Source organism: Aquarana catesbeiana, linkage group LG01, assembly GCF_042186555.1.
Source record: "Aquarana catesbeiana isolate 2022-GZ linkage group LG01, ASM4218655v1, whole genome shotgun sequence".
Classification (NCBI taxonomy): domain Eukaryota; kingdom Metazoa; phylum Chordata; class Amphibia; order Anura; family Ranidae; genus Aquarana; species Aquarana catesbeiana.
The window spans coordinates 928,721,636-928,745,021 of record NC_133324.1 but is presented as its reverse complement, the minus strand read 5'-3'; the positions used below and the strand labels follow the sequence as shown (position 1 = coordinate 928,745,021).

Here is a 23,386-nt window from a genome sequence, read left to right as displayed (position 1 = left end):
CCACCTGCACGGCGGCCCTGTGCAGTGTGTTCCGGTGTGCTTAGAGAGAGAGAGAGACAGTGTCATTTCATTTGAGTTAGCTAGATTAGGCAGGACAGTCAGTCAGTTAGCTGCACTTAAAGTGTATTGTGTATATATATGCATCCCAGGTGTTGCATATATATATACATACACTGTATTCAGTTTAGCTAGATCCGTTCCTGTTATCTTCTAGACTATTTACATTTAGTGCAGTGCGTCCTGCTCACAGTGTTCAGCTAGATCCGTTCCTGTTATATTCCTACTGACAGGCAGGCTTGTCTTGTTACAGTATTTTGAAGAAAATTACTGGTGTTCTTTTGATCCTATTAGTGCCACAGTCAGGCAGCTAGACTATTTACATTTGGTGCAGTGCGTCCTGCTCACAGTGTTCAGCTAGATCCGTTCCTGTTATCTTCTTACTGACAGGCAGGCTTGTCTTGTTACAGTATTTTAAAGAAAATTACTGGTGTTCTTTTGATCCTATTAGTACCACAGTCAGGCAGCTAGACTATTTACAGTTAGTGCAGTGCGTCCTGCTCACAGTGTTCTGCTAAACCTACAAGTTAGTGGGGTGCGTCCTGCTCACAGTGTTCAGCTAAACCTACAAGTTAGTGGGGTGCGTCCACCTCACAGTGTTCAGCTAAACCTACAAGCTAGTGGGGTGCGTCCTGCTCACAGTGTTCAGCTAGATCCGTTCCTGTTATCTTCTTACTGACAGACAGGCTTGTCTTGTTACAGTATTTTAAAGAAAATTACTGATGTTCTTTTGATCCTATTAGTACCACAGTCAGGCAGCTAGACTATTTACAGTTAGTGCAGTGCGTCCTGCTCACAGTGTTCTGCTAAACCTACAAGCTAGTGGGGTGCGTCCTGCTCACAGTGTTCAGCTAGATCCATTTCTGTTATCTTCTTACTGACAGGCAGGCTTGTCTTGTTACAGTAAATACAGCTACCTGAAGAAAATTGCTGGTGTTCTTTTGATCCTATTAGTACCACAGTCAGGCAGCTAGACTATTTACAGTTAGTGCAGTGCGTCCTGCTCACAGTGTTCTGCTAAACCTACAAGTTAGTGGGGTGCGTCCTGCTCACAGTGTTCAGCTAAACCTACAAGTTAGTGGGGTGCGTCCACCTCACAGTGTTCAGCTAAACCTACAAGCTAGTGGGGTGCGTCCTGCTCACAGTGTTCAGCTAGATCCGTTCCTGTTATCTTCTTACTGACAGGCAGGCTTGTCTTGTTACAGTATTTTAAAGAAAATTGCTGGTGTTCTTTTGATCCTATTAGTACCACAGTCAGGCAGCTAGACTATTTACAGTTAGTGCAGTGCGTCTTGCTCACAGTGTTCTGCTAAACCTACAAGTTAGTGGGGTGCGTCCACCTCACAGTGTTCAGCTAAAGCTACCTGTAGAAGGTTGGTGGTGTTCTCATACTACAGGCAGGCAGTTGATTTTGCTAGCTGCAGTATCAGTACATATATATATATATATATATATATATATATATATATATATATATATCCCAGCTTAGTGCAGCTACAGGCCATTAGTATATCTGGAAGGCCAAGAAGGAGAGGCAGACAGTCACAAGCCAATAAGAGAGGGCAAGCAGGCTCTGTGTCTAGTGCTGGTCGTGGAGACGGTGCATCCTCATCAGCACGTGGCCATGGGACACGCTTGGCCTTTTTTTCGGCAGCTGGCCATGTTGAGCCGCAACATGCGGAAGACTTGGTCGAGTGGATGACCAAGCCGTCCTCATCCTCCTCATCCTCTCTCACCCATGCCCAGGGTACTTTGTCTGGCAAAGCAGCGGCCTCTTCCCTCGGCTCAATGTCATCAGTGACTCCTTCCCTAGCCCCACCATGTCCTCCTTAGGAGTCCCTCGAACTGTTTGACCACAGTGTTGGGTACATGCTCCAGGAGGATGCCCAGCGTTTGGAATGCTCTGATGATGATACTGAGCTCGATGAAGGCAGTAACACGAGCACGGACAGAGGGGGTGCCCAAGAAGGACAGCAATCTGGCAGTCATGCTCCCCCTGCTGCAGCATACTGCCAGGTTTGCTCCAGTGATGAGGAGGGAGGGGATGATGAGGTCACTGACTCAACGTGGGTGCCTGATAGGAGAGAGGAGGAGGAGGAGGAGGAGGAGGCGGCACATCACCAACGAGGCAGGATGCCCTCCAGGGGCCAGCCTAAGGGCAGCACATTGACTGCATCACACCCCAAAGCTCCACATGTGCAGGGCGCTGCAGTCTCTGCGCGTTATTCAAAAAGTTCTTTGGTGTGGGCCTTTTTTGAGACGAGTGCATCAGATCGCACCGCTGCTATTTGCAACATATGTCTCAAGCGTATCTCGCGTGGCCAAAACATCTCCCGCTTGGGTACCACATGCTTGACCAGACATATGTTGACCTGCCATGCAGTTCGTTGGCAAGCGTATCTAAAAGACCCACACCAAAGAACAAAGAGGACCTCTGCTTGCTCCTCATCAGCTGAGATTTCCAACCCCACTAGACCTTCAGTCCTCTTTGAGACCTGCAGTGAGAGGAATGAAGGTGTAGAATTAGGTGTGTCACAGCCACGTACTTGTGGGCAATCTGATTTTGGTACACCGACGTCAGATTGTACCAGGCAAATTTCCCTGCCCCAGCTGCTGCACCGCCGAAAGAAGTTTGCTCCCAGCCATCCACATGCCCAGCGGTTGAATGCTAGCTTGGCAAAATTGCTAGCACTTCAACTGCTGCCTTTTCAGTTGGTAGACTCTGCCCCCTTCCGTGAGTTTGTGGAATGTGCAGTTCCTCAGTGGCAGGTACCCAAACGCCACTTTTTCTCACGGAAGGCGATTCCGGCTCTCTACCAGCATGTGGAAGGCAATGTCCATGCCTCGCTGGACAGGGCGGTCAGTGGTAAGGTGCATATTACCGCTGACTCATGGTCCAGCAGGCATGGACAGGGACGTTACCTAAGTTTCACGGCGCATTGGGTGACTCTGCTGGCAGCTGGGAAGGATGCAGGACAAGGTGCAGTAGTGTTGGAGGTTGTTCCGCCACCACGCCTCCAAAATGCTAATGATTGTGACACACCTCTCTCCTCCACCCCCTCCTTTTCTTCTTCCTCCATGGCCTCTTCCTCGGAACCAGCGGTGCTCCGTAGTCGTTCAAGGGGCTACGCAAGTACGCAGGCCAAAAGATGCCATGCGGTGCTTGAGCTGGTGTGCTTGGGGGACAGGAGCCACACTGGGGCAGAGGTTCTGTCAGCTCTGCAGGGGCAGGTTCAGAGGTGGTTGACGCCACGCCAACTTAAGGCAGGAATGGTGGTTTGCGACAATGGCACCAACCTCCTCTCTGCCCTCCGACAGGGACAAATGACCCATGTGCCCTGTTTGGCTCACGTCCTTAACTTGGTGGTGCAGCGGTTCTTGGGCAGGATGTCCTGAGGCAGGCCAGGAAAGTCTGTGTGCATTTCCGCTGGTCATATAATGCCAGTGCTCGGCTGACGGACCTCCAAAAGGAGTTTAACCTGCCCAAGAACCGCCTAATCTGTGACATGCCCACCAGGTGGAACTCAACGTTGGCCATGCTGCTGCGGCTGCACACGCAGCAGAGGGCCATCAATGAGTACCTGTGCGACTATGGCACCAGGACAGGGTCAGGGGAGCTTGGTTTTTTTTCCCCACGCCAGTGGGCCATGATCAGAGATGCATGCACTGTCCTGTCACCATTTGAGGAGGCCACGAGGATGGTGAGCAGTGACAGTGCATGCATCAGTGACACTGTCCCCCTTGTCCACCTGTTGGAGCACACGCTGCGTGGAATAATGGACAGGGCACTTGAGGCAGAACAGAGGCAGGAAGAGGAGGACTTCCTTAGCTCTCAAGGCCCCCTTTATCCAGACAGTGTTCCTGCGTGCCCGCCGATCACACAGGAAGAGGACGAGGAGGAAGAGGAGGAGGAGGAGGAGGAGGAAGATTGTGTCAGTATGGAGGTGGAGCCTGGCACTCAGCATCAGCAGCAGTCTTTAAGGGATCAGTCCCAAGAAACACATGGACTTGTACGTGGCTGGGAGGAGGTGGCTGCGGACCATGTCGTCCTTAGTGACCCAGAGGACTCCGGACCGAATGCCTCAGCAAACCTACGCTGCATGGCCTCCCTGATCCTGCAAAGCCTGCGTAAGGATCCTCGTATTCGTGGTATCAAGGAGAAGGACCAATACTGGCTGGCAACCCTCCTTGATCCACGTTACAAGGGTAAGGTTGCGGACCTTATCTTGCCATCGCAGAGGGAGCAGAGGATGAAACATCTTCGGGAGGCCTTGCAGAAAGGTCTATGCAACGCGTTCCCAGAGACTGGGAGGTTACAAACTCCTGTTTCTGGACAACGTGTTGCTGAGGCTTCGGTCAGTCAAAGAAGGAGCGGTGGAGAAGGTGGCCGTCTGACCGATGCGTTCAGACAATTTTTTGGTCCGCAGCCCCAAGGTATGATCGGTTCCAGCAACCATCGCCAGCGTCTGTTTTACATGGTGCAGGAATACCTAGGGGCAAGATCAGACTTGGACACCTTACCCACCGAAAATCCTCTGGGTTACTGGGTCTTGAGGATGGATCACTGGCCAGAGCTTGCACAGTATGCAATTGAGCTACTGGCCTGTCCTGCATCCAGCGTTCTTTCGGAACGCACATTCAGTGCTGCTGGAGGCGTGGTAACCGATCACAGGGTGCGTCTGTCCACTGACTCGGTCGATCGACTGACCTTCATAAAAATGAATGAGTCTTGGATCACCACCAGCTACCAAGCACCTGATGCTGATGTAACCGAATAATTTTTTTTGAAATCTCAGATCCCTTCAAAGACTGCCTATGCTGATGCTGAGTGACTATTCCTGAGTAATTATCCTCTTTGTCCTCAATCATCACGCTGATAGCTTGTAAGAGCATTTTTGGTTCTGGGCGCCACCACCAGTGCCTAAGGCACAATTTTTCAGCCCCTGTTTAACAGGGGCGTGTAATTACGATTTTTGATGTAATACTTTGCAGCAGGGCTCGTTCCTGCATTCCAACTAGAGTGTCTGTGAGGGGTTGCAGTGTTGTGGCACCAGCACCAGTGCCTAAGGCCTAATTTTTCAGCTCCTGTTCAACAGGGGCATGTAATTACAATTCTTGATCTAATATTTCACAGCAGAGCCCTGTGAGGGCTTACAGTGTTGTGGCCACAGCAACACCTAAGGCCCAAATTTCTGCTGAGTATATAGGGCAGGACCCTACTTTCAAACAACTAACTTACAAACGACTCCTACTTGCAAACGGAAGGAGACAACAGGAAGTGAGAATAAATCTACCCCTAGGAAGGGAAATTCTCTCCTGTAAGAGTTAATATGGGAAAAACATTTCTCCTTTCCACTGATGCTTTCCAATCCATTGGGACAAAAAGTGAGGTGAAATCTTCTGAAGAGGAGGAAAGACAGCAAAACAAATGTCACAGGGGTGATAACCCTTCCCTATGTTTTCCAAAAAGCTTAAAAAAGATTTTTTGGCTGGAGCTAAACACGTTAAAAATGTACCCGTTCAAAATTACAAAGAGATTCTACTTAACAACAAACCTACAGCCTGTATACTGCTGTTCAGAGTATATAGGGCCTGGTGGCCCCACACCTTTCCTTATTTTAATTTGGGTGCGGGGTTCCCCTTAATATCCATACAAGACCCAAAGGGCCTGGTAATGGACTGGGGGGTACCCATGCCGTTTGTCTCACTGATTTTCATCCATATTGCCAGGACCCAACATTACATTAAACCCGCAAGCAGTTTTAAATGAGATTTTTTCCTTTAAAAATGACATTTGGTGCAGGGACTGTTCTAAACACGGGAAACACGCGTCACTTTACAGGCATACTATAGACACCCCTCAGGTACGATATTTAAAGGAATATTTCACTTTTTTTTTTTTTACTTTAAGCATCATTAAAATCACTGCTCCCGAAAAAACGGCCGTTTTTAAAAGTTTTTTTTGCATTGATACATGTCCCCTGGGGTAGGACCCGGGTCCCCAAACCCTTTTTAGGACAATACCATGCAAATTAGCCTTTAAAATGAGCACTTTTGATTTCGAACGTTTGAGTCCCATAGATGTCAATGGGGTTCTAACATTCGTGCGAACTTTTGGTCCGTTCGCAGGTTCTGGTGCGAACCGAACCGGGGGGTGTTCGGCTCATCCCTAATCTATATCTATCTCAATATAGATATAGATATATCTCAATATAGATATCTGTAGATATATATCTCTATCTATCTATCTATCTATCTATCTATCTATCTATCTATCTATCTATCTATCTATATATATATATATATCTATATATATAGATATATATATAGATATAAATATCTCTCTCTCTCTCTCTCTCTCTCTCTCTCTCTCTCTCTCTCTCTATATATCTACAGATATATATCTACAGATATATCTATATCTATCTATCTATCTATCTATCTATCTATCTATCTATCTATCTATCTATCTATCTATCTATCTATCTATCTATCTATCTATCTATCTATCTATATTAGAGAGAGAGAGATCTAGAGATATATATCTAGAGATATATATTTAGAGATATATCTAGCTAGCTATCTATCTATAGATATATATACACACACACACACATCTATATATATTTAAATATATATATATATTTATATATCTATAGATAGATAGATAGATAGATAGATAGATAGATAGATAGATAGATAGATAGATAGATAGATAGATAGATAGATAGATAGATAGATAGATAGATAGATAGATAGATAGATAGATAGATCTAGATATGTCTTTATAAAATTAAAAATGTATTAAACTAGGAACTCTACACAAACAGACAATTTGTACACCACTTCACTACAATGTTTTAAGATTACTATGTACTAAAATATCTGTGTGCTAAGTATATTAATTTTTTGGTTCACATAGGGGAAAAAAGACTCAGCCAAGATGAACCCAGTCCCCCCCAACCGAAACAACATAATTGGGAAATCAGCCCAAGCCCCACTGAGGATGTGGAGGAAGGAGAGGTGGGCGACATGGGCACCCCACCAGGTGAGTGTCTGACACACCAGATTATGGTAATCTATGTATGGCTGCATATTTTTTGATGAAAATTTGAAACTCTATTTTAGGTGATCTGGTTGTGCTTGACTCAAGCAACAGCGCCACCCCCGAGGATATTGATGAAGTATGCGACATGGGCACCCCACCAGGTCAGTGTCTGAGACACTAGCTTATGGTACGGTAATCTATGTATGTCTACATATTTCTAAACACATCTTTTTTTCATTCAGTTTTAGGTCTGAGTGAACATTTTACCACAGACAGTGCCCAACGACTAATTGGTCAAATAATGGCCTGGAATGGGGAGATTGATCAAATGTGGGATCGTATGCAGCAGGAAATGAAGAACATGATTGATGTTTTGGGGAGAATTTAAATACCCTTTTTCAACCCAAAAAACATCGATCATGTTCTTCATTTCCTTGTTTGCTGACCCCATTCTGGGCCTTCTATTTTTTCTCTGTTAAAAATGATATGCCTGTTTAAATAAAAAAAATAAAAATAAAAAAAAATAGAGGCCTGTTTTTAAAAAAACAAACAAAAAAAATTATAAAAAAATATAGGCCTGTTTAAAAAAAAAAAAAAAAGAGGCCTGTTTTCCAAAAAAAAAAAAAAAAAAAATAGAGGCCTGTTTTTAAAAAATAGAAAAAAAAATTATCAAAAAATAGAGGCGTGTTTAAAAAAAAAAAAAAAGCCGAAAAGTAGCCGAAAAGTCCGACGCTGTGTACGCGGCATAAGTATCAATAAGTGTGCAACCAATAGTGTTCTTTTAGTTGCTCTCCAGCAAAAGAGTAACACAGTCTCTTGTCCTAGTACTCAGGGCTTCTCTGAATTCCCAACAATTAAGATCCCTTGACTGTGGAAACACCTGCACAAGGAAGAGTCCCATCAGGGTTTACTTCCTCTTCAATTAAAGGGCAATTTTTAAAAAATCTTTTTTCAAATGACAATTTTTTTTTTCAGCACTTTAGTGTAAATATGAGATCTGAGGTCTTTTTGACCCAAGATCTCATATTTAAGAGGTCCTGTCATGCTTTCTTCTATTACAAGGGATGTTTACATCCCTTGTAATAGGAATAAAAGTGACACAATAAAAAAAAAAAAAAAAGAACAGTGTAAAAATACAAAATAAAAGGTAAAATAAATAAGAAAAAAAAAATTAATTTTTTAAACACGCCCCATCCCGCCAAGCTTGCGTGCAGAAGCAAACGCATATGTGTGTAGTGCCCATATAAGAAAACAATGTTCAAACCACACATGTGAGTTATTGCCCCGACTGGTAGAGCAAGAGCAATAATTCTAGCCATAGACCTCCTCAGTAACTTAAAACATGCAACCTGTAGAATTTTTTTTACGTCGCCCATGGAGATTTTTAAGGGTAAATGTTTGTCGCCATTCCACAAGCAATTTTGAAGCATGACATGTTGGGTATCAGTTTACTCGGCATAACATTATCTTTCACAATAAAAAAAAAAATTGGGCTAACTTTACTGTTGTCTTATTTTTAAATTTAAAAAAGTGTATTTTTTCCAAAAAAAGTGCGTTTGTAAGACCGCTGTGCAAATACGGTGTGACAGAAAGTATTGCAACGACTGCCATTTTATTCTCTAGGGTGTTAGAAAGGTCCATTTCAGTTCTAGTCTATTCAAATTGTTGTCAGTCAAGCTCTGGTGAAGGGTGTGCTCATGGACCCCTGAAACACATTGTCTACTTTTTGGATTGTCCCTTGGACTTTTATTAGAATAAGGTTGTATCTGGACCTCTTAGCAGTGGTGTGACGCTTCAATTTCAATTTGTGTTACATTACACTTCAAGTCAAGGGGACTGGAGAGCTACTGGGGTGTAGAAGTTGCCTGCCTGGGAAACAGATTATTTACATCAACATCAATAGTTTAAGATAGTAATATTAGTGAGATAACCCTATTTTTCCACTTCCCTCAACTTTATTAAAACTAATGCCGCGTACACACGGTCGGACTTTCTGGCGTACTTGGTCCGGCAGACCAGGGTCCGCCGAACAATCTGACCGTGTGTAGGCTCCGGCGGACTTTTCCGGCGGACTTTTTCCAAAAGCCCGCCAGACCTAGATTTGAAACAAGTTTTAAATCTTTCCGTCGGACTCGTCTGTGTGCTGGTCCGACGGAAAGCCCGCTCGTGTGTATGCTGGTCCAACGGACCAGATACGACGCGAGGGCAGGGTATTGCATTTCGTGCTCGCTGCAATAGGAAAAACAAATTTTCCTATTGCGGCAAGCGCGGGGCATACCAGGCCCTTAGGTCTGGTATGGATTATAAAGGGAAGCCCCTACACTGAAAAAATGGCGTGGGGTCCCCCTAAAATCCATACCAGACTCCGATCCAAGCACGCAGTCCGGCCGGACAGAAAAGGGGGTGGGGATGAGCGAGCGCCCCCCCCCTCCTGAACCCTACCAGGCCGCATGCCCTCAACATGGGGGGTGGGTGCTTTGGGGAAGGGGGAGCCCTGCGCGGCCCCCCACCCCAAAGCACCTTGTCCTCATGTTGATGAAGACAAGGGCCTCTTCCCGACAACCCTGGCCGTTGGTTATCGGGGTCCGCAGGCGGGGGGCTTATCGGAATCCGGGAGCCCCCTATAATAAGAGGGCCCCCAGATCCCGGCCCCCCACCCTATGTGAATGAGTATGGGGTACATGGTACCCCTACCCATTCACCTAGGGAAAAAGTGTCAATAATAAAACACACTACACAGGTTTTTAAAATAATTTATTAAACAGCTCGGGGGGGGGTCTTCCTCCAGCTTCGGGGGGTCTTCTTCCGGCTTCGGGGGTCCCTCCGGTTCCTCTTCTCCCAGTATTCTAGTTCTTCGGCCGGCTCCTCCGCTGTCTTCAGGCCGCTCTCTTGCCAGCGGAAGTCCGGACTTCTGGTCTTCTGGTCTTCTTGTCTTCTTCCCTCTTCTCTTCTCCAGATGTTGACACGACGCTCTCTCCAGCTGGACTGCTCTCTGAGGGCTCCGTTGTGACTTATGTAGGCGGAGACCCCGCCCCCTTATGATGTCACAGTCCCTGGGCATGCTGGGACTGTGACGTTTTAGGGGGCATGGTCAACATCACCCGGTGACCACGCCCCCTAAAACGTCACAGTCCCAGCATGCCCAGGGACTGTGACATCATAAGGGGGCGGGGTCTCAGCCTACATAAGTCACAACAGAGCCCTCAGAGAGCAGTCCAGCCGGAGAGAGCATTGTGTCAACATCTGGAGAAGAGAAGAAGGAAGAAGACAAGAAGCCCAGAAGTCCGGACCTCCGCTGGCAAGAGAGCAGCCTGAAGACAGCGGAGGAGCCGGCCGAAGAACTAGAACACCGGGAGAAGAGGAACCGGAGGGACACCCGAAGCCGGAAGAAGACCCCCGAAGCCGGAGGAAGACCCCCCGGAGCTGTTTAATAAATTATTTTAAAAACCTGTGTAGTGTGTTTTATTATTGACACTTTTTCCCTAGGAGAATGGATAGGGGTACCATGTACCCCATACTCATTCACATAGGGTGAGGGGCCGGGATCTGGGGGCCCTCTTATTATAGGGGGCTCCCGGATTCCGATAAGCCCCCCACTTGCAGACCCCAACAACCAACGGCCAGGGTTGTCGGAAAGAGGCCCTTGTCCTCATCAACATGGGGACAAGGTGCTTTGGGGTGGGGGGGCCCCGCAGGGTGCCCCCCTTCCCCAAAGCACCCCCCCATGTTGAGGGTATGTGGCCTGGTATGGTTTAGGGGGGGCACTCGCTCGTCCCCACCCCCTTTCCTGACCGGCCGGGCTGCGTGCTCGGATCGGGGTCTGGTATGAATTTTAGGGGGGACCCCACGCCATTTTTTCGGCGTAGGGGGGCTTCCCTTTAAAATCCATACTAGACCTAAGGGCCTGGTATGACCCACGACAGGGCTCGCAAGGTGTCAATCTCGCCGATAAAAGCGGCAAGATTGACTTCCTTAACTAGTCCCGTCGCACCTGAGTCGCGTTCAAAATGAACAGACTTATCTATGTGTGGGCAAGTCTGTTCATTCTGAAAGTCTGCTGTAACTCCGGCGAAAGTCCGTCGGAAAGACGGGCGGACTTAGCCCGCCGGAAAGTCTGGTCGTGTGTGGGCAAGTCCGTCTGTTTTAAAGTCCGGCGCACCTGGCGGACAAAGTTCGTCAGAAAGTGTGCCGGACCAAGTATGCCAGAAAGTCCGATCGTGTGTACGCGGCATTAGACTTACCCATAGCAAAACATTTGCTTATCAAATTTCACAATTTTAAGCTCTTCCATAGTATAACTCACAGTGAATATTCCTCCAATAATGATGTCTCCCCCTTTGAAATACTTGTAGTCCTCAATTGCAGATTTCAGTTTTAATCTACAGGGTTTCAACGGAGTCCAGAATTTACACTGTCCCAAACTAAAGATTACCAGACATTGAAAAAGTGAATGACAAGTAACTGTAATGCCCCACACACGGTCGGACTTTGTTCGGACATTCCGACAACAAAATCCTAGGATTTTTTCCGACGGACGTTGGCTCAAACTTGTCTTGCATACACACGGTCACACAAAGTTGTCGGAAAATCCGATCGTTCTGAACGTGGTGACGTAAAACACGTACGTCTGGACTATAAACGGGGCAGTGGCCAATAGCTTTCATTTCTTTATTTATTCTGATCATGCGTGGCACTTTGTCTGTCGGATTTGTGTACACACAATCGGAATTTCCGACAACGGATTTTGTTGTCGGAAAATTTTATATCCTGCTCTCAAACTTTGTGTGTCGGAAAATCCGATGGAAAATGTGTGATGGAGCCTACACACGGTCGGAATTTCCGACAACAAGGTCCTATCACACATTTTCCGTCGGAAAACCCGACCGTGTGTACGGGGCATAACTCTTAACATGGCTTCAAAAGAGGAGAACAATGTTCATAGGATTGAAAACAGACAGCCTTCAGGTGTCAAGGACATAATGATTATACCGGTTGATAATGGCATCTGCTGCTTTCTTATGTGTGCTTGAAAGAGCAGACACTGACCCAGTACTTATATTGTACAGTTTCATTCAGCATGATTAAATTTGTCACATTCTCTTCTTAATTTTACAAGCATCAGATGTTTTCACTTATAAACAGTCATACATAATATTAATTGTTTTTTTTTTCTGCTTTATCTATATATCCTCTTATAAAACAGTATATTATAGTAAGCACATGAAGTAGATAAAGCAATTCATATCACTACTGGTGTCCTCTTCAAAATAATTTTAAATTAAACATAAACCAATCACTAAAATTCTCATGTACTATAAATGTAACAGTTATAGTACTTTCAAAAGTTATTTTCAATAGTTTAACCACTTTAACCCTTAAGGCAATAAAATGTACCTATGCTCCAACAATCTCATGCCTGCGGGTCCCTCACCAGAGCCAGCATCTTCTGCCTGGCATCTTCTAGGTGCTGCCCATCTTAATTAGCTAGAGAGCTGACAATGGAATTTGTCAGTGCATTCCAATTGACAACAAATTTGAAAGAACTAAAGTTAAACCTGTGTGGCTAAATTATAATGTAAAAAGGTATATTAATGAGGGAAAAAAAATCAATCCTTTAATAAATATACTGTAAGGCTAAAGATTCACCATCAGGGTACCAAAACCACAAAGAATGCAATAAGAAATGCAAGAGCATGATCAGGGCAGCTAAACAGAATACAAGAGACAACTTGCTGAGGAGAGTAAAACCTTTTTTTTAATATGTTACTAGTAAAAAAGGTAGGTCAGAACATATTAACTTCACAAAAGATGATCAGGGGAAGTTGGTCACAAGAGACAGGGAGAAGGAAAATGTATTAAATACATTCTTCTCCTCAGCTTATATGAAGAAAAAGGAGAAGTATAATAAAAAAGACAGTAATATTGATAACATTGAATGTATTCTTGTGGCTTACAGAAACCATTGTTCAAAAAGTGTAGAAAGACTTAATGTGAATGAATGGCCAGAATCTGATTGCCTACACCGGAGAGTTCTCAAAGAACTTAGCAATGTCATAGCCAGATCATTGTTCAAAATGTTTAGGGCAGCTTTTTGAATGGAGTTGTACCAGCTGACTGGCAGAAAATGCGGTACCAGTATTTAAAAAAAGCCAAGATATACATTTTAAACTACAGTCAGCCTAACATCAATAGTATGTAAACTATTGGAATAAATGATAAGGGAACATATTCAAGAATTTGCTGGAGGACCTTTCTGGCCAGACCAACATTTTGACATTGTATGAGAAAGCATGCTATAATTTGGATAGAGAAAGGCCTGTGGAAGTAATGTATCTGAATTTCACTAAGGCATTTGATACAGTACCCCATAAACACTTCATTTACAAATTAATATCTTTTGCCTTTGATGATATTGTATGTACCTGTACCTGTATAGTCACAATCTCACCAAAAACACATCAACACAGTGTGCATAATTACATTCTTGTTACTTTCAACTGGTTTATATATGAATGTATGAGTAAATGAATGAGTGACGCTGCTCAACTATGGGAGATAGGGGGCACATATAATGTCATCCCAGATCCACAATCCCCAACCTCTGTTGGGAGAGGTAGCACCATTTTGCTGCAGGTAAAAGTGATCAAGTGACTGTTTAGCCATTCAGATCACCTTAACTAAAAAGTTAATCGCTTGCTTAAAATCATGATATCTAGATGATGGCTGCAGGTGAAACACCTAAAATTGAAGAAGAACTAAACTCCCAAATATATTTACTCCAACCTTTCCATGTGGCCATCATCTTTTCCCCAAATAGCATATTCTCTTTTTTAATAAAGAGCTACCTGCTTGCAGTTGTCTTTGATTTAAGTTTAGTTTTGCTTTAAATCAGGGCCAGGCATACTACAAATCCTGAGACAGAGTGGCAGTCAAAGTTAGGGTATTTGTTAGGTGAATTGGAGAATATGGTTGCTGGTTGCTGTAGAAACTGCTAAATGTATCCCAAACATAACAGTTCTAAAATGCTAGAGCCAAACATCTGCAATGTTTGCGTGCACTGAATTTGGCACAGAAAATGCTAAAGTGCTAAAAGCCTTCCAGTGTGCATAATGTTATACAAATTGTGGTAATTATGCACATGTGTTTAACCGATTCCTTGCAGCTGTGCGTGGCCGCTCATTTTGATCGATGTACCGGTACGTCTGCTCAAAATTACAAAGCTCCCACCGCAACATTTATCTACAGTGGGCAGGGTGGGAGCTTTTGTTGTTTTGAGCAGATGTACCGGTACGTCACTCAAAATGAGCGACCACAGCCATCACAGTGGCACAGTCCTGTGATGGCTGTGATATGGGTGCTGTGATTTTCCCTCCTGATCACGTGATGGCTGTGGCCAATTACAGCCTTCACAATGTAAATAGAGAGACGTGTCTCTGTGACAGTTCTCCCCGCTGAGCTGAGTGAGAGCTCAGTGGGGGGAGTGGGTGATACTGCAGCCTGTGCTGACAGCTCTCTCTGCAAGGGATGATTTTACACAGAGTGCTGCCACAGGTTACACAGACTGCAGCCATGCTCGCTAGGGGTGCTGAAATTAATCGTTGCATCGATGCATCGCGATTCGGGTGTCCCCGATGCGGCATCGATGCATAAAAACCCGAAAATCAATGTTCGGTGACGTCATTAGTAGCCCCGCCCCTCCCGGGAAAGCGCTCGAGCAAATTTTTAAAACGTCTTTATTTTAATAAATGTGTTACAATTGATGCTGTGCCCCCGCTGTATGTGCTTTTTAAAAAACAATGTCACTTCATACCGAACTTCGCCGGTATACGATCATTTGACTCCCGGCCCGCCCCTCTCCGCTCTCCTCTTCGCTCTCCGCTTCCGTCTCCTGAGTCCTAACCTCAGCGGGGATTTCTCAGTCCCGCCCGCCTCTCTTCTGATACGATAACTATAGTCAGCAGGCGGGACTGAGAATTCCCCGCTGACGTCAGGACTCAGGAGACACGTGAGCGGAGAGCGGAGAGGGAAGAGGAGAGCGGAGAGGGGCGGGACGGCCGGGAGTCACATGATCGTATACCGGCGAAATTTGGTATGAAGTGACATCGTTTTTTAAAAGCACATACAGCGGGGGCACACCATCCATTGTAATATATTTATTAAAAGAAAGTAATTGTGGGGGGTCAGTGATGGCTGCATTTAATGGGCACAGGTGGCTGAGTTTGGGCACAGGTGGCTGAGTTTGGCGGGCACAAGTGGCTGCGTTTGGGCACAGGTGGCTGAGTTTGGGCACAGGTGGCTGCGTTTGGGCACAAGTGGCTGCGTTTGGGCACAGGTGGCTGAGTTTGGCGGGCACAAGTGGCTGCGTTTGGGCACAGGTGGCTGCGTTTGGGCACAGGTGGCTGAGTTTGGCGGGCACAAGTGGCTGCGTTTGGGCACAAGTGGCTGAGTTTGGGCACAAGTGGCTGAGTTTGGGCACAGGTGGCTGCGTTTTGGCACAGGTGGCTGCGTTTTGGCACAGGTGGCTGCGTTTTAGCACAAGTGGCTGAGTTTGGGCACAGGTGGCTGAGTTTGGCGGGCACAAGTGGCTGCGTTTGGGCACAAGTGGCTGAGTTTGGGCACAGGTGGCTGAGTTTGGGCACAGGTGGCTGCGTTTGGGCACAGGTGGCTGAGTTTGGCGGGCACAAGTGGCTGCGTTTGGGCACAAGTGGCTGCATTTGGGCACAGGTGGCTGCATTTGATGGGCACAGGTGGCTGCATTTGATGGGCACAGGTGGCTGCGTTTGACGGGCACAAGTGGCTGCGTTTGACAGGCACAAGTGGCTGCGTTTGACGGGCACAGATGGCTGCGTTTGACGGGGGAGGTTCAGTATTTTTCAGTTTGTTTGCGCCCCCCAAAAAAATTTTGAGCACCAGCCGCCACTGGTCAGCACAGAGACAGTACAGGGAACTTCACAGGGCTGTTTGTCATCTGTGGATTCTTTCCCTTTTGACCTCCCAGCAGCAGTGTGTGTGAATGTCTGTACCCTGTAGTGCACCGGATTACTGCACTTTTTAGGGAGTGAGGTTATTTTTAATTCAAAGTGGAGTTCCAGTCAATTTTTTGTTTATTAAAAGTCAGCAGCTACAAAAAAAGTGCATCTTCTGACTTTTAATAAAAAGACACTCACCTGTCCCACAATCCAGCGACGTGGCCACCCAAACCCTCCCTTCTCTCCCCCGCCTATCCACAGCGCTGGCAATACTACTGTGGGCATCCGGCTGTCACAGCTTGCAGCTTCACAGCCGGGTGCGCATGTCTCACTGCGCTGTCCTGCATAACTGGGCAATCTTTTCGGAACTGTGATGTGTCCCAGAAGATTGCAGGGTGGAAGGGCCACCTAGGCGGCCCAAGCGGAAGCTCGTCGGTAATCGTGATGCATCGCGGAATCGAATCGTTGACCAGATAATCGGAATCGAATTGAATCGTGAGACCAGTGAAGATGCGCAGCCCTAATGCTCGCACATAATACACCAGGCACCACTGTCATTGGCTGACAGCTGATCATGTGGTAAAGGACCTGCTGAGATTGGCCCTTTACCCTGTTCTGTGATCAGCCGAGTCCGAATGACTTGGTGATCACAGTGCGTGCCGCCTGCGAGCCCCAGGGGGACGCGGGTGCAGTGCGATCATGGGAGGACATCTATTGACACCCACCCAGCACTAGAAGCCTATGCTGTAGCCATCATTCAGCTTTAGTGGAAAGTGGTTAATGTGGATAATGGCTGAAGGTCCTCCTTGGATATTGTGCTTCTCTATGTGGCTTGGCTGTAAAAAGTCTCATACATGTAGTATCGCCATACTCAGGCCGAGTAGCAGTACCGTGTGTAAGAAATAACATCATTTTCCAAAAAATTGTGGGAAGAAATTATAACTTCAAAAAACTCGCCATGCCTTTTACTAAATACCTTGGACTGTTTACTTTCCAAAAAGGGGTAATTTGAGGAATAAAATTGAGAGTGGTGGGACTTTATATGAAGAACACAGCAGCACAAAAGGAAGTCAAGTGACTGGGAAATACTGTTTATTCATGTTGTATAATCTAATATACAACTAAATGGGTATATAACTTCCAAAAGCATTTGATCATTTACAACATAAGTTACATAGTAGTCCGCAATCATTGAAACAGTTGTCGAACAAACAATGTATACATATTATAAACATAGGTAAGTTAAAACCAAACCAAAACTAAATATATCAAAAAATTATGAAAAGGGGGAGAAAAAATAAATATAATTAAAAAATAAAAATAAAAATAAAAGGAATAAACATAATTCATATACTGAATGATTATAAACATGAATACAACCGTAGAGAATATAGATTGGTCCATGGAAGAATAATGGTAAAGTGTAAGGCTTGACGCGTTTTGCGGCCTTATAGCTGCTCATCAGAAGCATAAACCATGGAAAATATATCTGCATCTGCTCAGCGGCAGTGCAGCATCGAAAGTTGCCAAAAAAAATCGCAAGGTCTCATCTCTGGGCACTGCGGTCGCCAAAGGGCACAGCACAGACAATTTGTGGGCCATGTGTGTGAGGGAAGGGACAACCCTTGTGAAGGGGAGAAGCAATGAGCCTTATGGAAAACCTGTGAATTACAGATGAAAATAAATGAGCGATGTGAGTAGAAGTGATGCAGGATGTGTGGAGTGAGAGATGTGCCCACACATCACTCCACACATTATACAACATGAATAAACAATATTTCCCAGTCACTTGACTTCCTTTTGTGCTGCTGTGTGCTTCATATAAAGTCCCACCACTTGCTCTCAATTTTAATCAATGATAGGGATGGAGGCAGTTACCCCTTTGGTTCCTGCCTCATTTAAAGTCCCAAAATTCCTTTTCTTCTCATTATAAAGTAATTTGAGGAATATTTGTACTGTCTTGGTATGTTAGGGACTCAAGAAATGAGATAGGCCGTCAGTACATCAGGTGTGATCGGTTTGTAGAGCTTGTAGACTCTCTAACTTTCACACAGACCAAATAATATGTATTGATTTAGGTTATTTTCACCAAAGAAATGTAGCAGTAGAAATTTTGGTCAAAATGTATAAAGAAAAATTATTTGCAAAATTTTATAGCAGAAACTAAGAAAAATGCATTTTTTTAAAAACAATGTGGGTTTTTTTTCCACCTGTAGCAAAAAAAAAAAAAAAAAAAAAAACAGTGGTGATTAAATACCACCAAAAGAAAGTTCTATTCGTGTGAAAAAATGATAAAAATTTAATTTGGGTGCAGTGTTGCATGACTGAGTAATTCAGCATGACAGCACTGAAAGCTGAAAATTGGCATGGGCAGAAAGGGGTGAAAGTGTCCAGTAATAAGGTGGTTAAAATCAGTAGGGGTCTATTTACTGTAAAATTGTTATATTATCAATGTTTAGGGTTCTGGTGTGAACCAAACTGGGGAGGATGTTCGGCCAAACTCTAGTGACTAGATAGTTCCCCTTCCCAGGGTAATGAGTACATGGGCACTACTCCTTACCCATTTCAACAACAAGGTAAAATGTAAAAATGAAACACCAACACTAAATTGAAAACCCTTAATAAATAGAATAAAAAAACAAATAAAATACAAACACTTACTGGCTTTTAAAATAAAGTTTTAAATCCAATGTCAATGCATCTAGTGATGTATCATTCAATCAAGTACAGAGAGATAATTCACTCCAATTAAGATTACCACCTGCCTGCCAATCTGTAAATGCTGCATTCCCTTGGCTAAATGACAGATCTCGAGGAATCCCAGGTAATGTTATTGAACAGATTGTTTATACCACCAGGAATCTGGGCAATGTAATTGACCAAATTGTCAGTGTTTCATAGTGCTTAATGTACAAAAAAAGGCATGAGCGCCCCCCCCCCAATCCAAGCATGCAGCATTGCAAACTAAGAAAGTAAGGGTGACAAGCATGCACCCCCTTCCCAAGTCAAACGTCAAACCAGGCCACATGCTCTAAACATGGGGGGGGGGTACCTTGCCAGATGTGACCCCCTCTACAAAGCATCTTTTTCTTATGTTGATGAGGACAGGGGGCTCTTCCCCACAACCCTGACCCAGTGGTTGTAGGGGTATGCAGGAGGGGAGCTTATCAGAATCTGGAAGAGAAAAAAACAAACCATGGTCCCAAATCATTTAAAATGCCAAAGATGGAAAAGAAGAGAAAAAGACTTGCATGCACCACTTGAAAAAACTAAAAGAGAATTGTCAAGATTTATATATGATCATATATGGGATATATAGGATGGTGAACTACAGTCCCCTGTGGGACAACATGCCAACAAAAAAGTCGAAGTAATGCTGATGTACTTTTGTTTTAGTTTTCAATAGTCTGTATTAAGTATTGTAGCACCAAGGCAGTCTTGATATGCTCTGTATCAGTTTAAAATTCAGCAATGTTACAGTTTTATATAATGCCTTGGAGAAAAGCTCAGTGACTAACAGCTTATGTGAACCAAATGTTTCAATACAGTGACAATATGCAATCAAACTTTGAAAGAATCCAAAACCCAAATATTCTAATTGGATGAATAAATAAATTGGTGCATAATAAAAATTGTGATTACTTATAGAATTTTGTATGCAATATAGATCCAATAAACAAGTCAATCCTTTGCCAGTAGTCCCTGTGCAGGAATTTAATTATTAGAACATAATGGGTATATATAAACCAGTCCATGTTTCAGATAGTGGAAAGCAGTATTCCTGAATGGCTGATCTCACAGGGGCACTTGTAGCCTTTACTATGTGTGACCACCGATATCTAAATGGTAATAACAAACACTCCATCCCAGAGGTAAAGGCAGACAAATAGAGTAAAAGTCCCTAGTCACCAAACAACGTTGACCCTCTTTGCTTTATGACAAGAGGAGTCAAATCAGGATTGTGTGGTCACTGTGACGGGATGTGACTCATCGTCCATGATTCCCGTCCTATCCGCTTGGCAATTCACGATACCACAGATGGAAAAACTCACACTTGGCAGAGTGAACCAGGGAAAAGTAACTTGGAGCCTGCACAGAGCCCCCTATTATCTCCTGCTGGTCCATCCAGAGATAGCAGCACAGGTTAAGGGAGCCGGCAACATGGGGGGGTTGGGTGTGTGTATGGTGTGCAGTGGTGGGCTGGAGCAACGGGGAGGGGGTCGGTCTGTGGTCATGTCCGACTGCCGCCCCCCCCGACCGATGGAGCAATGCCCGCCACTGCCATTGACACCAACAATGAGGAACTATTTTTCTCACTGACACCAACAATGGGGAAATATTCCTCCCCCTGATACCAAAGATGAGGCACTTTTTACTCTTACGCTTGCCAGAAGAAAAATTGTATTCCTGCTGGCCACAATCCGACCCCCTAAAGTCTGAAGGGCAGTAAACTGGCCCTTTGTGTAGAACGTTTGGAGACTCCTGCTCTAGCCCTTTCCTAACAAACCTAACTTTCACTGAACCACCGTTTTTACTCATTGCGTTTCTATTTAATGGAGGCATCTCAGCACCAGTTCACTGGGGCTTAGCAACTGCTGTTAAATAATAAAAAAAAAAAGTTAAATAACATTGTGCCTGGATGTCTTTAAATTTCAGTTTAAGACCCCTTTTACACTGGGGTGCTTTTCAGGCGTTTTAGAGCTAAAAAAGCCTGTAAAGCCCGAGTGTTTTCACACTGGAACGGTGCTCTTGCTGTACAGGAAAGAAAGTCCTGCAAGCAGCATCTTTGGGGCGGCAGAGGAGTGGTGTATACACCGCTCCTCCACCGCCCCTGGCAATTGAAATGAATGGGCAGTACTGCCGAAATGCCTGCAAAGAGCTTCAGCAGCGCAGCAAAATGGGCACTATTAACACTTTCCTTGGCCGCTAGCGGGAGGGTTAAAAGCGCTCTGCTAGCTGCTGAAAAGAGCCGCTATAACAGCGGTAAAGCGCCGGTAAAACTAGTGGCGCTTTACCCCTAACGGACCTGCTGCCCCAGTGAGACAGGGGTGTTAAAGTACGTTTTTTGGTCCTCCCTGCTCAGGTATTTTTTAACCACTTGGCAACCGGCTCACGCCGATATAAGTCGGCAGAATGGCATGGACAGGCATATTAACGTACCTGTACGTCGCCTTTAAGATGCGGCATTGTGGGCGCACGTGCACCACCGTGAGCTCCGTGAGTGTGATCGCGGGTCCCGCGGACTCGATGTCCGTAGGGATACCCGCGATCGTCTCACGGAGAGGAAGAATGGAGAAATCCTAGTGACAAGACACTGATCACAGCTCCCTGTGGTCGGGAGCGGTGATCAGTGTCATGTCACACGTAGCCCATCCCCCCCACAATTAGAACACATTCCTAGGACACACTTAACCCCTTCAGCGCCCCCTCCTGGTTAACCCCTTCACTGCCAGTCACATTTACACAGTAATCAGTGCATTTTTATAGTATTTTTATAGCACTGATTGCTGTATAAATGTGAATGGTCTCAAAATAGCACCAAAAGTGTCCGATGTATCCACCATAATGTCGCAGTCATGATAAAAATCGCAGATCGCCGCCAAAAAAGAATTATTAATAAAAATGGCATAAAACTATCCCCTATTTTGTAGACTCTATAACTTTTGCGAAAACTAATCAATAAACGCTTTTTGCTATTTTTTTTACCAAAAATATGTAGAAGAATGCGTATCGGCCTGAACTGAGGGAAAAAAATGTTTTTTTATATATTTTTTGGGGATATTTATTATAGCAAAAAGTAAAAAATATTGATTTTTTTTCAAAATTGTTGCTCTTTTTTGTTTATAGCTGAAAAAATAAAAAACGCAGAGGTGATCAAATACCACCAAAAGAAAGCTGTGGGGAAAAAAAGGACGTCAATTTTGTTTGGGAGCCACGTCGCACGACCGCGCAATTGTCAGTTAAAGAGACGCAGTGCCAAATCGCAAAAAGTACTCTGGTCTTTGGCCAGCCAAATTGTCCGGGACTGAAGTGGTTAAGGAATGACTTATGCTAAGACAGTTGAAGAATAAGCAACAAGCACATTCATCCTCACAAAACCCTGTAAACATTTTATAATTCTGAAGGCTTTTAATGAATACAAAAAAGGCTGTGATAATTTGTAGTAGAATATTGTGCAGACAACCATCTCATCATCCTTTTTTTCAAGTTGATATTTAAAGAATATATATGTAGAATATTAAACCACACATGATGTTATGTATTTAGATCTATCACATACACTGTAGGTGTTTGTAGGTAGTATATAGGTAATATTTAATGTTGGGGAGAGATTTTTTTCTTAAATATATGTGTTGTGGGATTATGAGGATTTAGGATAAGAATAGCACATTTCGGAAAGAAGATACAAGTCAGAATTCCGATACTTGATGTCAGTATAGCAAAAATCTCCACAGTGACCATGTTCTTCCCCTTACTACTTAGATAGGCGGGAACAGCACATATCCAAACACTGCAGAACACCAGCATGCTGAAGGTGATGTATTTGGCTTCATTAAATACGTCCGGTAATGTCCTCACCAGGAAAGCTAAAACAAAATTCACAGTGGCCAGAAACCCTATGTAACAAAACATGAAATAAAAAGTCAAAACAGATCCTTCATTACACTGAATGATGATCTTCCCAGGATAAGAGTCCATGTCAAACTCTGGATATGGAGTGAAAAAAGCCAACCAAATAATTCCATTCAAAGCCTGAATGGAAGAACAGATAAGCACTACAGCATTGGGCAGTTTAACTCCCACCCATTTCCTCCAGGTGCTGCCAGGTCTGGTGGCTTTGAAGGCAATGCAAACCATGATAGTCTTGGCCAGGACAGAAGATACAGCAATCGAGAACAGGATTCCAAAGAAGATTTGGCGCAACATGCAGGTGATATCTACTGGACGTCCAATGAACAGGAAAACAGAGAGCAAGCTAAACTTAAGGGAGATGAGGATGATGAAGCTGAGGCTGCGATTATTGGCTTTAACAATGGGAGTGTCCAGAAAATAGTAAAATAGTCCTATTATGAAAATAGTTATAATAGAGAATAAAACAGTAGTGATAGAAAAGATCACAGTTACTATGCCCATATCATATGACAAATAATCAAATATTTTAGGAATACACTTGTCTTTTGTTTCATTTGGCCATTCATTGTCTGGACATTTTTGGCAATTTTCACTGTCTGTAAAGAAAAAGCACATTGTAGGCAGTCAGGTTAAATAATAAAAAGAAAAAAAAAGAAAAACATATACATTGAGTTATAAA

General features: G+C 44.3%; 1 protein-coding gene across 1 annotated transcript in view; it reads left to right on the top strand.

Moving 5' to 3' along the window:
• The window catches only part of LOC141128125 (vomeronasal type-2 receptor 26-like), an 80,613-nt gene extending 57,477 nt beyond the window's left edge, over positions 1–23,136 (top strand). The window contains exon 4 of the mRNA XM_073615222.1: positions 22,892–23,136. Coding sequence (XP_073471323.1) covers positions 22,892–23,136 — 245 coding nt within the window. The remainder of the gene's footprint in view (positions 1–22,891) is intronic.
• The last annotated feature ends 250 nt before the right edge of the window (positions 23,137–23,386 follow it).